At 45.1% G+C, this 14379-nt stretch overlaps 2 protein-coding genes across 3 annotated transcripts in view; both read right to left on the bottom strand.

Annotated features, from left to right (window-relative positions):
* Positions 1-7112, bottom strand: part of TRMU (tRNA mitochondrial 2-thiouridylase) — a 28159-nt gene extending 21047 nt beyond the window's left edge. Inside the window, exon 1 of the mRNA XM_077169189.1 lies at positions 6983-7112. Coding sequence (XP_077025304.1) covers positions 6983-7064 — 82 coding nt within the window. The 5' untranslated portion in view covers positions 7065-7112. The remainder of the gene's footprint in view (positions 1-6982) is intronic.
* Positions 7113-12581: 5469 nt separating this feature from the next.
* The window catches only part of GTSE1 (G2 and S-phase expressed 1), a 33371-nt gene continuing 31573 nt past the window's right edge, over positions 12582-14379 (bottom strand). For both annotated transcript variants that reach the window (XM_077169187.1, XM_077169188.1), the window contains 2 exons: positions 13662-13901; positions 12582-13034 (listed from right to left, as the gene is read on the bottom strand). In XM_077169187.1, coding sequence (XP_077025302.1) covers positions 12951-13034; positions 13662-13901 — 324 coding nt within the window. In that variant the 3' untranslated portion in view covers positions 12582-12950. The remainder of the gene's footprint in view (positions 13035-13661; positions 13902-14379) is intronic.

Raw genomic sequence — 14379 nt, 5'->3', positions numbered from 1 at the left:
CCTCTGGTGTGCGTTCACATGGGACACAAATATCTTCATGTTTTTAGCCCACTCAGAAAGGTCTATCCACATACTTCTTCCCCAGACCTCTTTGTCACCAATTTTCCAATTATGGTCTTTCCAAGTCCCTGACCATCCAGCCAAACCATTAGCAACAGCCCATGAGTCAGTATACAAACGCACCTCTGGCCAGTTTTCCTTCCAAGCAAGATGAACAACCAGGTACACTGCTCGAAGTTCTGCCCACTGGGAGGATTTCCCCTCACCACTGTCCTTCAAGGACACCCCAGAAAGGGGTTGTAATGCTGCGGCTGTCCACTTTCGGGTGGTACCTGCATATCGTGCTGAACCATCTGTAAATCAGGCCCGAGTTTTCTCTTCCTCAGTCAATTCACTGTAAGGAACTCCCCAAGAGGCCATAGCTCTGGTCTGGGAAAGAGAAGGTAATGTGGCAGGAGTGGAAACCATGGGCATTTGTGCCACTTCTTCATGTAACTTACTTGTGCCTTCAGGACCTGCTCTGGCTCTATCTCGTATATACCATTTACATTTTACAACAGAGTGCTGCTGTGCACGCCCAACTTTATGGCTTGGTGGGTCAGACAACACCCAACTCATGATAGGCAACTCAGGTCTCATGGTAACTTGGTGGCCCATGGTTAAGCGTTCATTCTCTACTAAGGCCCAGTAGCAGGCCAAAAGCTGTTTATCAAAAGGATAGTAGTTATCTGCAGCAGATGGTAAGGCTTTGCTCCAAAATCCTAAGGGTCAGCATTGTGATTCTCCTATAGGGGCCTGCCAAAGGCTCCAGACAGCATCTCTATTTGCCACTGACACTTTCAGCTCCACTGGATCTGCTGGATCATATGGCCCAAGTGGCAGAGTAGCTTGTGCAGCAGCCTGGACCTGTCGCAGAGCCTCCTCTTGTTCAGGGCCCCACTCAAAATTAGCAGCTTTTCTGGTCACTCGATAAATGGGCTGGAGTAGCACACCCAAACGAGGAATATGTTGTCGCCAAAATCCAAAAAGACCAACTAGGCGTTGTGCCTCTTTTTTGGTCGTGGGAGGGGCCAGATGCAGCAATTTATCCTTCACCTTAGAAGGGATATCTCGACATGCCCCACACCACTGGACACCTAGAAATTTTACTGAGGTGGAAGGCCCCTGTATTTTTGTTGGATTTATCTCCCATCCTCTGACACACAAATGCCTTACCAGTAAATCTAGAGTAGTTGCTACTTCTTGCTCACTAGGTCCAATCAACATGATATCATCAATATAATGGACCAGTGTGATGTCTTGTGGGAGGCAGAAACGATCAAGGTCTCTGTGAACAAGATTATGACATAGGGCTGGAGAGTTGATAGACCCCTCAGGTAGGACAGTGCAAGTATACTGCTGACCTTGCCAGCTGAAAGCAAACTGTTTCTGGTGGTCCTTACTAATAGCTATTGAGAAAAAAGCATTTGCCAGATCAATAGCTGCATACCAGGTACCAGGGGGTGTATTGATTTGCTCAAGCAATGATACTACATCTGGAACAGCAGCTGCAGTTGGAGTTACCACCTGGTTGAGTTTACGATAATCCACTGTCATTCTCCAAGACCCATCTGTTTTCTGCACAGGCCAAATAGGAGAGCTGAACAGGGATGTGGTGGGAATCACCACCCCTGCATCTTTCAAGTCCTTAAGAGTGGCAGTAATCTCTGCAATCCCTCCAGGAATACGGTATTGCTTCTGATTTACTATTTTGCTTGGTAGGGGCAGTTATAGTGGCTTCCACTTGGCCTTTCCCACCATAATAGCCCTCACTGCACGAGTTAGAGAACCAACGTGGGGATTCTGCCAGTTGCTCAGTATGTCTATGCCAATTATACATTCCGGAACTGGGGAAATAACTACAGGATGGGTCCGGGGGCCCACTGGACCCACTGTGAGACGGACCTGAGCTAAAACACCATTGATCACCTGGCCTCCATAAGCCCCTACTCTGACTGGTGGCCCAGAGTGACGTTTTGGGTCCCCTGGAAATAATGTCACTTCTGAACCAGTGTCTAATAATCCCCGAAATATCTGATCATTTCCTTTTCCCCAATGCACAGTTACCCGGTAAAAGGCCGTCGGTCTCCTTGGGGAAGACTTAGAGGAAGATTAACAGTATAAATTTGTGGCAGTGTAACAGGTTTCTCCCCCATAGGGACCTGGCCTCCCCTTCATTCAAGGGGCTCAGGGTCTGTAAACTGTTTCAAGTCTGGAAATTGATTAAGGGGCCGTGACTCTGTGTTTTTGTAATTCAGGTTAGACTTCTGTTCCCTTGACCTAGAACTCTTTTGTTTATACAGCTCCAACAAGAATTTAGTAGACTGCCCTTCTATTGTATTTCTAGGCACCCCATGATTTACTAGCCAAGGCCACAAATCTCTGCGTGTCATATAATTTTGATGCCTCCTTTGAGTTTGTTGTCTATTATAATAGCCGCGTCAACCCTGTCTTTGGTGATTAAGTGCTGCCACCTGGCTTCAGCCAACTCAGGATCCTGTCATCCCCATTGTGTTTAAGGATTCCAGCTCAGTGACAGCAGTTCCTACAGTAATATCTGACCTACAGAGAAGTGCAACCACAGAGCTCTTTAGGGATGATGGTGCTAATCTCACAAACTTATTTCTCACTGTTCTGGTAAAAGGTGTATCCTCTGGACATTCCTGGGGTGTAAGAGCAGGCTTTGCATGATAAATCCACTCTAACATTCCAATCTCTCTAAGCCTCTGGATCCCCTCATCTACATTATACCAGGGCAGTTCTGGCATTTCAACCTCAGGTAATGTTGGTTACCTTTTGATCCATGTTTCAACCAACCACCCAAACAAGCTGTTAACACCTTTTCTAACCGCTCGATCTATAACACTGAATGCAGAATCTCTGCTTAGTGGGCCCATATCAATAAATTCAGCCTGATCCAGCCTTATATTCCTCCCACCATTATCCCACACTCTTAAAATCCATTGCCACACATATTCCCCTGATTTCTGTCTATATAAATTGGAAAACTCACACAGTTCTTTTGGAGTATAACATACCTCCTCATGTGTGATACTTTGTACCTCACCTTTAGGGGCCTGTTGGGACTTTAGTCTAGTTATAGGTCTAGAAGAAATGTGGGGTGGTGGGGGTGGGTCATGAAAAGAATTAGAAATATCTTCCAAGTCATTTGCTTCAGGGCCTTCATTTGCAGTTTCATCTGGTGAAACAGGATTAATCACTCTAGGGCTAAACCCTTCAGGAGGAGGTTGGGTGGCCAACTCCTCAAGGCAGGTTGGAGGTAGGGTGGTTATGTCCTCAGGGCAGACTATTACAGGGTTATCTAGAGAAGGGTCAGCATGGTCTAGGGTTTCAACCTCACCCCCAACATCATTATTAATCCATATGTCACCATCCCATTTTTCAGGGTCCAACGGCAGACACCATGCAAGACTGAGATTTCAGTTTACGTTGTAAAGTTGCTACCCTAACAATAAGATTCTGAGTCTGCTTTTCAGAGATCTCAAGTCTACGGCTACAGGAAATAAGATTTTCCTTCAGGATACTCATAGAAACGTTTACATCTTTCAGACGGCGCTTAAGCTTCTCATTTGAAGCCTTAAGCCCATCCCTTTCACCCTTTAATGTAGACAGTGTATCTAACAACAACCAATCAACATCTCTATAACTCTTATTTCTACAAAACTCTGTAAAGGTTGTCAAAAACATTATTCCCCAGAGTCTGGCTTCGTACAAGCGAAGCATTAGGAGAATCAAATGGTGATATTTTGACTATCTCCTTTGCCAACTCACTCCATGGATTGGGAGTGTCATTCTGATTACGGGAATCAGAGTCCTTAGTGTCTCTGAGTCCAGTCAGAGTAGAAAATCATTCATAAAAACCCATTTTTAAGATTCTGTTCCTTAAGAACCACTCCTGGTACCAAGATGTATTAGTTAGGGTTCTCTAGAGAAACAGAATCAACAGGGAACACTTGCAAATATAAAATTTATGAAAGTGTTTCACGTGACCATAGGAATGCAGAGTCCAAAATCCACAGGGCAGGCTGTGAAGCCGATGACTCCGATGGATGGCCTGGATGAACTCCACAGGAGAGGCTCACCAGCCAAAGCAGGAATGGAACCTGTCTCCTCTGAGTCCTCCTTAAAAGGCTTCCCATGATTACATTTAGCATCACTAATTGCAGAAGACATTCCCCTTTGGCTGATTACAAATGGAATCAGCTGTGGATGTAGCTGACGTGATCATGACCTAATCCTATGAAATGTCCTCATTGCAACAGACAAGCCAGCGCTTGCCCAATCAGATAAACAGGTACCACAACTTGGCCAAGTTGACACCTGTCCCTAACCATGACACTGACATTGGATAAAAAAGGCAGTGCTGGTTTGTGAGCTCCTGGTGGTCCCTGAATATGTCATGCAGTTGTGCCTCTCAGTGCCAAGCCTCTCCTGCTTCTCCAAGAAAGACTTGGTGTTCCTTCCTGTGCTCCCATTGCATTCTGGAAAGCCTCCACCATCACCATACATTACTGGACTAATGGGTCCCCCAAGATAGCAAGATGGTACTTGGTCATCTTCATGCTCTCACCTGTGTCAGCATGATACCTGGGACACAGGAGAAACTTAGCAAATGTGTGTTGAATGAAAGAATAGCAATGAAATTTTCCAAAGCAGAAAAACCATAGTTATCAGAAAACTAATCCCATTTCAAATGTTATTTCCAATTACCATCTAAGACTTAGATTCTAAGTCAGGAGACATAAAGGCAATAAAAATAGTTGCTATTTCATTATAAGGGCTATACCACTATATATTTTATAACCTATTTTTTTCCCTTTTCTATTGCAACCAAATAAATATCAGGAAAAAACTTTAATCTTCCATTGGCATAGGTAGTTCCTCAGGTGCTTCCCCTATAGGCCCAATCTGCTTCTTCCAGGTGGGCTCAATGTAATGAAAGACAGATTTGTTAAATAAAGAAGTAATACAGCAGCCCACAGAACAGGTATCCAGGATAAAGCTTTGCCAAAACAAAAATGCCACATTTGCAAGACCACTCCACCCAAGAGGTGACCAGGCCTCCCTCCTTGACTCCCCAAAGCTCTGGACTTTACTTTTCTTAGAGAACTTACCATCCTGGGTCCAATTGTTTTAGCCTGCCTAACCTTGCCACACATTAAAGCAAGGAGCTACATAAGAGCAAGGACTGTGCCCATTCAACCCTGCATTCCCAGTGCACCTAGCAGGGTGCCGAACACATTAACAAGAGCTCAAAATGTGCTCGTATAAACAATCCTATACAGAGCTTTAAAAATCCACTCTTTCTAGAGCCTCATCTGCCTGATCATTCTTTTGATTAAAAAAAAATGTGACTCATTGACATGGGTCACATGTCATAGATTACCAGATGCTCCTGGAAGGGGTCCTGGTGCTATGCCTGTCCTTGACCTTCCAGAGGATGTATTACAGGATATGTACCTTTAACCAGTCTGGGAATGCCTTCAATACCAAGACAAGGGAGAGGAGCCCAAGGAAGAGGAGTCCACCTGCTCAGTCTACCAGCTTCCTTCACTGTTAAAAAGGCCAAGGAGGGCCGGAATAGGAAGTTGTAAAACCTGTATCCTGGAGAGGAGGGAGTTTGCCTTCTTGCGGCAGTAGATATTCTGGTCTTCCCGGCAGTCAGGTTCCACATCTCCTAGCACACTCATCACTTTCCTCCTCCGGGACCTGCAGGGGGTCCATGTTGTCTACCCAACCCAGTTCCTAATATAACATCTCCACACTCATCTCGTTCCATATCCCTCTGTCCAGATGTAGACAATGCTCTCACACCTCTGTACTTCTACTTGTGGACTGACTGTGCCAGTAATACTTCCCTTCTTACCTAATACCAATTCGTTGCTTATTGAAATCCTCTTCCGCCAAGCCTCAGCTCAAACACTACCACCTCTGATGCATCCCTCAACTTGCTCTTTCCCTCAATTATATATGTTTACATTTTGCCTGTGCCTCTGTTTAGCACTTTTGTTATACCTCACATAATAGCTTTGGTGATTAATAATAACACTTACTAATATCTACTACTGTTTCTGAGTCCTTAACGTGAGCTGGGCACTGGGGAAAACCCTTATACATACTATGTCATTTAATCCCTCCAGTAACCCTGTGGAATGCGGATTACAACCATTTAACAGAGGGGATGAATTTAATTAATTTGCCTACTGTCACCAACTGGTAGGTTTCCCTAAACATTTCCAGGGCTGAGCAGAGGCTCCACAGGAGATGGTTACTGTGTGAATAGACCTCGCAGATGGATACTCTCATGTAATCACTTAGTTTCGACTCCCGACCAAGCACCCTTGGCAGTCGCAAAAAGTTTGTCTTTCCCTGAATAGAGAACAAGAAGTGATTTAATAAGCAGACTGCCCCTAGGTATTTAATCACGCAGGTTGTCCGGCGAGCCGGGAGGACTAAGACATCTGCGGAGCGGCTCCTGTGCCTGCAGAGGTCAGGCCTCCAAGCCTCGATGGCCCCAACTCCCCTGACGACTGTCCGTGATTTTAAGGTTCGGAGTGCGGACGCCGCCATCACTACCGCCGGTGCAGGGCCTCCGCCCAAAAGAGAAACCCTCGCGGCCCCCTGCCCGGAAAGCCCGGGGACGCACGGTGTACTCTGGGGAGCTAATTTGTGCGTATGTGTGTGGGGTGGGGGTTTGGGGGGGAGTGCTTTCTCGCTGGAAGGCGGACTCGCCATCGCGCGCACACCCGACCGCACGGGTGAGCAGCCGCAAAACAGAGGCGAGAAGGTGTGGGGTCCCCACTGCTCCCCCCACCCCCGCTACGCCACACGGGCAAACTGAGAGCAGGAAGGAAGCGACCTGCCCAAGGGCACACAGGTGAAGGGAGTCCGGCTCTCCGAAGAGGGTCCTGGGCTGCCTCACCTCTGCGCTTCAGCAGCAGCGCGGTCACCGCACTGTCCACCCCGCCGGACAGGGCGCACACGACGTGCCGCGCGGCTGGCATTCGCCTGCTCCCCAACTTCGCCAACTGCTGTTGCCGCTTCCGCTTTCAACGGAAGTCTCCCCGGGCTACGGTGTCGCGCGAAAGCGACCTGACCGGAAGCGTGCCCTTCTTCGCTGGAGTTCCGCCCGCTCCCTTGTGTCCGCCCAGCCGAGGCTCGGTCCTCCAGGAACCAACCATGTCCTTCTTGTGTAGCTGACGGTTCAGAGGCGGAGGCGGGCCTTGGGTCATCCCACGAGCCTGCGGTCTGCTCCCTCGCATGGTTTGCTCCCAGGTCTCCCTCTCATTGAGGCCTGTCCCCAGCCACCCCGCCTAAACGGTCGCCACCACACCACTCCCCTGACACCGCCCATAGCTCTTCCCTGGTTGGCTTTTTCCTTCCTGAGCAGTTATCACCTAACATACTCAGTACTACACAGATTTACTTTTATTGTCTACCTGTAAACCCCAGAAAGGTAGGGTTTTGTATTTTATGTTCCCAGTACCCACCATAGTTTCTGATTTATAGTAGGAACTTCATAAGCATGATGAAAGAAGGAAAGTGCTGAAGTCGACCAGGGAAAGTGATATTTTAGCAGAATTCTTCCCATCAGAATGTATGCATTAATTAAGAGGGAGGTACGAATTGCAGGTAGAGGGATCAGCATTGTTCCACAGCCTGCGAACTCTGAAAGGAGCCAGGGGCCTTGCCAGAGCAGTGGAAAACCACTGGAGGTTTTAAGTAGGGGAACAAAATGATTACATTTATGATTTTAAAGGATTTTTGTGGCTGCCCTGTGGTGAACCCATTGGAGGTGCTGGCAAGGGCGCTGGCAATCTGGCAAGAGGCCATACTTTCTCTTTCCCAGGCTCCTGTCATGGCCACCACTAGTACCAACCTGAGCCGAAGGATAGGAGGCAAAAAGGCACAGCATTGACATGGGAAATAAAATCATCGCTTCTCAGAAGAATTAAGTATCAGGAAGGTACCCTACAAGCTAGCTATTTCATCTTGCATTTCCTAGAAGAAGCAAATCCAATAGCTGGATCTCTGACCTTCAGCAGATTATGGCAAACATTTAATCCAGAGTCTCGGGGGCCTCAGCTGCACCAACATGACTAGAACTTTTAGTCTTCGTCTAAAGGACCACACCCTTCCTAGGTGTGGAAGTTTAACACTAGGATAGGGTAGAAGTCTGGAATTTTCATGCCCAGGTCAAAAGGGGTTGGGATTAAGTGGGATACAATAAATCCACAAAGTGGCAACATATTCTCTGCTACCTATAAGTTAAATATACAGTATTTAAGCTACTTTGTAACTCTAAGGCTTTACCCAGTGAGTATAATCCAGGTCTGTGGGTGGGCCAGGTATAGTAGACAATGGTATCACTAGTGCACCTGCCATCAGTGATGTAAGATATGTGGATTTTGGAGATGTTAATATATGAAGACATTTGTCCCACAAGGATGGCATAAGGTTGGAGCTCTTCACTGTGGAAGGGGCCCTCTAGCAGCAGCCAGGCTCTATCTGCTTGTTCTAGTTTGCTAGCTGCCAGAATGCAATATACCAGAAACGGAATGGCTTTTAAAATGGTGGATTTAATAAGTTGCTAGTTTACAGTTCTAAGGCCGAGAAAATGTCCCAGTTAAAACAAGTCTATAGAAATGTCCAATCTAAGGCATCCAGGGAAAGATACCTTGGTTCAAGAAGGCCAATGAAGTTTAGGGTTTCTCAAGTGAGAAGGCACATGGCAAACATGGTCAGGGTTACTCTCTCATCAGGAAAGGCACATGGTAAACATAGTGTCATTTGCTAGCTTTCTCTCCTGGCTTCCTGTTTCATGAAGCTCGCCAGGAGGCATTTTCCTTCTTCACCTCCAAAGGTCGCTGGCTGGTGAACTGTTTCTCGTGGCTGCGTCGTTCTGCTCTCTCAGAATCTCTAGCTTTCTCCAAAATGTTTCCTTTTATAGAATTCCAGTAAACTAATCAAGACCTACCTAAATGGGTGGACACACGCCTCCACCTAATCCAGCTTAACAATCACTCTTGATTAAATCACAAGCCCAGGGAGATGATCTAATTAGTTTCAAACATACAATACTGATTAGGGATTAGAAGAAATGGCTGCCTTTACAAAATGGGATTAGGATTAAATCACGGCTTTTCTAGGTTACATGCATCATTTCAAACCAGCACACTGCTATTTTAGAGAGTGAACAGCCCTGGTAGCATTCCAGAAGCACTTCAATCTCTAAAGGAGTTCCACAATATCTCACCTGGCCCAGAAGGCAGGCAATGAAAAAGGGTTGAGGTGAAGCTTTGGAGACTGAGCAGCTTCAGCTGGGACATCCAGATGAGAGACCAATACAGAAGAAAAAGGGTACTGAAGCATAGTAGGATACAAGCCAGGGCTTGCTCCATCTTGACCATTAATTGGGCCTTCTTCCATATGTTTGAAGAGAAAAGAAATACCATCAGATCACTTGTGTCCTGCCTAGGCACACTTGCAGATTGACAGCACAACTTGTCACTCCCTACCAACCAAGGAGATGCATGGTTTTGGCCCCCAAGAAAGCCTGGCTGTTCCAGGGCAGCATGGTGGGGGTGGAGGAAGGGCACTGAATGAGACTAGCCCAGGAACTGAGCCTCTAGTACATCAATCCTATGGTTTGGATGGAGATGGCCAAAGCACAGTTAGGTTATCCTGCATTTAACTGTTAAGACCCAAGAGAGTTGGGATACATGAGCTCTATTCTCCATTGCACCCCTGGCAGCACTGTGGCTTGACTTACACAGCAGAGCCTCCATAAATGTTTGTGGAATGAATTAATTCAATACCATGGCTCAGTTTTTCCCTCCTGTGAAATTAAGGGAGCAGACCAAAGGATATGCAGGGCTAATACTTGGGATCTGGAATTCTATACTGCCCACTGGGAACAGAAAGAGGAAGAGAGTGTTATGATTCCTATAGATTGTCTTTGCTTCAACTAGCCAAGGGCTGTTTCTAAACAAGGGTGCCTTACTTTGATCACCTAACTTCAGGAGAATTCCACTTAACAGTTCATGCTCCCAAGCATTCCTGCCTTCAGTGGTTATTTTTATGTTGACCATGTTAACCCCAGAGAATTAACAGGACAACTCAACCATCTCTTTTCCCCAAGTCTCTGTGGGGAAATATGCCCTGGTATTATGTAGGGAACAATGGAGGGGCATCCAAGAAGCTGAGTCCAACATAGAGTGTTTCTTGCTATCTGATTGTCAAGCCTGGGACAAGCCACTGAATGAGGACTTGGAGAAGTTTCCTCATTATAATAAGTGGTTTCCATGCCAGCTCTCTTTTATTTTTAATTAATTAGAATGGCTTCAGGCAGGGAACATGATTTCCAGTGGCCCTTAGAGTCCCCACCAACCTCCACTGAGCACTTCATGGTCCTATTTAGCCTGAGCACAGCTAAGCAGTCCATCCCTCGGCACTCTGATCAGCCTTTCTGGTCTCCCATACTTCCATGTCCATTTTGTGTTCCCTTTCTAGAGCATTGTCTTCTCAAGCATGGTCTGCAGACCCTCTGCACCAGACTCCCAAGTGCCTATTAAAAATGCAGATCACCAGACATGGTGGTTTAGAGTTGTATGTACTCCAGAAAAACATGTTTTTAAATCTAACCAATATCTGTGGGTGTGTATCCATTGTAAATGGGCCTTCTGATGTGGTTACTTCAGTTAAAATGTGACACACCTCGAACTATGGTGTTTACATACAACGGACTACTGAGTGGCTGCAAGAAGGAATGAAGTGGTGAGGCATGCAACTACGTGAATTAACTTTAAGGACAGTATGTTGAATTAAACATCAGAAAAAGACAATATTATCAGGCCTCACTCATATGGATTAACTATAATATATAAACTCAGAGAATTGAAGTTGAGAGCATGAGTTATCAGGGGCCTATTGTGAAAGTTCCTAGATTGTAAGCTGTATCTTATAGCAGTCACATTTATTTAGGAGTTGTAACTGATATTTCTAAGTTCTGAGATATTGAGCTAATTGTATATAACCTGGTTATCCTCTGAAACTTCAGGTATTTATGTGACACCTAACACTCAGTTAGGGCACTGAAGCTATGAAAATCAGCAGTACTCCACAGATCTGAATGAAGCTGATCTGGATAGGACTAAGGTAAATCAGAATACTGGGTGAAGGATGATATGTCCCATATTTTCAAACTTCAGCCACTGTACAAGACCAAAGGGAAAGACGTTTATTTGGTGCAAAATTTATATTTTGAGTAGCATACTATCTAATTAAGGGTCACTTCCACAGAACCTCTCTCATGCTCAGATGTGGCCTCTTTCTCTAAGCCAGCTCGGCAGGTGAACTCACTGCCCTCCTCCACTATGTGGTACATGACTCCCAGGGGTGTAAATCTCCCTGGCAATGTGGTACCTGACTCCTGGGGATGAGCCTGGATCCAGCATCATGAGAAGGAAAAAGCCTTCTTGATAAAAAGGGGGAAGAGAGAAGTGAGACAAAATAAAATCTCATTAGCTGAGAGATTTCAGAGTCAAGAAGTTATCCTGGAAGTTATTTTTACACATTATATAGATATCCCTTTTTAGTTGATGGTGTATTGGAGTGGTTTGAGAGAAGTACCTGAAACTGAACTGTGTTCCAGTAGCCTTGATTCTTGAAAAAGACTGTATAATTATATAGCTTTTACAACATCACTGTGTTGCTTTTACAAAACCTTGTGTTGATGCACCTTCTGTCCAGAGTATGGATAGATAAGTAAAGAAAAAAATAGAGATAAAAATAAATAAATAATGGGTGAGATAAAGGGTAAAAATTGGGTAGATTGAAATATTCTGGGTCAATGTGAGGGATGTATAAGTTCTTTTTTTTTGGCGTGATGCAAATGTTCTAAAAATGATCATGGTAAAGAATATACAACTATGTAATGAAATTGTGAGCCACTGATTGTATAATATGGTTGGACTGTAAGGGATCCACCTCAATCAGGATGGGTTTTTTTAATCAGAGTCATTTATAAACAGAATAAATACAGAGAGAGAAAGTCATAGGAACAAGAATCTGAAAACAACAAAACCCAGAAGAGAAAGGGGAGACTAGCAGATGCCACCATGGGCCTTTACATGTGGCAGAGAAGCCAAGGATCACTGGTAGCGGTGTTCAGAAAGAAAGTATCACCTTGAAGATGCCTTGATTTGGACATTTTTCCAGATTCGAATCATAAGTGAACATATTCCCATTGTTCAAACTGAACCATCTTATGGTTTATGCTTTAAGCAGCCTAGGAAACTAAAACACTAGGCCTGCCCCAGACCTGGGGAACCAGTATCAGGAAGTGAGTGGGGCCTAAGGGTCTGCATTTAAACCAAGGTCATTGGGTTACATTTATAGACACCAGATTTTCGAAATCACTTTTATAGAGAGAATTAAGCCAGGCTCATAAAAATCTTGTATACTGATTAGTGACAAATATCAACAGCTATGCATTTTGACAATCAAGAAAAGGTTATAAATTGTGATAAACAATACATTTAAATTTATTTTGAAATTTAAAACCTGGAATATTTAATTTTTAAAACAAACTTAGTTTAAAAAATTGCCACTTGCCATTTTACATACTAAAGAACGAAGACAAAATTCTTACTTTATATCTTAATGTAAACAGCAAAGAGGAGGTGGCTGCTTAGTGTGACCTCAGACAGATAAACACTGCAGACCAGCCCACACCAAATCCCTCAGCCCAGACCCTCCAAGCCCAGTGAGCTGACTTGGTCTGTTTTTAATATAGTGTCTTTAAAAATGAATTTCTAAGGGTTAAGAACCACTTTTGAACTGACTGTCCTTTTCAAAAAAAGAGTAAAGTACAAAAGTTTTGACTTTATTCAGAACTTGAGGAGTGGTGAATCTACATTCTCTTTGTCAGCTTCAGGACTCAGCTGGATCAGAGGAGAGCCTAGGTCTATTAGCTGGAAGAGAGAGATAAGGAGGAGGTGAGTACAGACACCCAGGCTGCCCCTCCCATCACAGTTCCAGCTACACCTCTAAGGCACCTGAAAACCCAAGTGACCTGGACATCATCTTCAACTGTGGCTCAGAGTCATAGAAAGAACTCAGTGAGCCTGGCCAGGTACATTTTAAAGAAATCTTGAGCATTCTGTCTAAGAAGACAGTGGGAGAAAAAGGTACATGCTAAGGAACTCTGAGTTCCTTCAAACATTTATGCTCCTTCATAATATATAAGGTACTAGGGGGCTATGGAGTTGAAAAGATCAGCTCCTAGCCTGCAAAGAGCTTATCTGAGCTCCTGGGAAGTCGGGAAGGATTTCTCAGAGGTAGGTACACCTTAAGAAATTCGTGCCACCAGAGGTGAGCCTTACACCAAGACATGGAGCCCTTAAGAGCCTAAATGGGGTGGGCCATGGTGGCTCAGCAGGTAAGAATGCTTGCCTGCCATGCCAGAGGACCTGGGTTCGCTTCCCATGCCTGCCTACGTAAAAAAAAGAGCCCAAATGGCTCCTTTTAAGTTTCATTGTGTTGTATCCCAGGATAAGGAACACACACAGATCTGAGGCCACCCCCCAGCCATGTCTTACCTGTCCCACTACTTGGAAAGGTTTTAATGCAACATCTTTATTCATGTCTGGAGTGTTTATTGTAAGGTCAATCAGAGGTTTGCTTTCAGATTCCCAAGTCAAAGGCAGTTTCAACGGAAGCTGTTCTCCATTTGCTTCTGGAGTCGTGCAGAAGTCAATGAGTGGGATGTCAATGAGGGGACCACCTCCAGCTTCTGGAGCAATAGTAAGTGGATCCAGGTTGATGTCTATAAGAAGAGCCTAGACAACAAACCCAGGACAGAGAAATCAACGTTTACTGACTTAAAGGAGATTCCACCATCTTTTTCTCAACTGTCTTAGAAATGGTATGCTTTGCTCATGTCCCAAGATGGGCTGACGTTCTGAAACCCAAGGAAGGACAACTAGGATGGAACTCAGGGGGAGGAAGCTCTGGCCTGTGGTATGTTTACCAAGCATTCTCTCTTCTCTGGTCATAGTCGACCTTCCTGTCCACACCCCTCCTGCCAAGAGCCAAAACTAGAGCTCCCACGGACACCTTGCCCCTCTGCCCCGTTTCCCACATTCCTCTCTGTGACCCTTGAGCCTCTCCTTTGTCAAATACATTAAAAAGGGTGCTGCTTCTCTCTCTGTAAAAAGCCCAAAAGTCCTTGACTTCCCTCTTTGGTATAGTTCGAACTAGAGGCCAGGAGATCATAGGATGAAGTATTGTAAAGGCAACTCTGCAAACTAGCAGGCC

The sequence above is a fragment of the Tamandua tetradactyla genome, chromosome 7 (genome assembly GCF_023851605.1).
Source record: "Tamandua tetradactyla isolate mTamTet1 chromosome 7, mTamTet1.pri, whole genome shotgun sequence".
Taxonomy (NCBI): domain Eukaryota; kingdom Metazoa; phylum Chordata; class Mammalia; order Pilosa; family Myrmecophagidae; genus Tamandua; species Tamandua tetradactyla.
The sequence above is the reverse complement of the archived record's forward strand: the minus strand, read 5'-3'. Positions and strand labels throughout refer to the sequence as shown.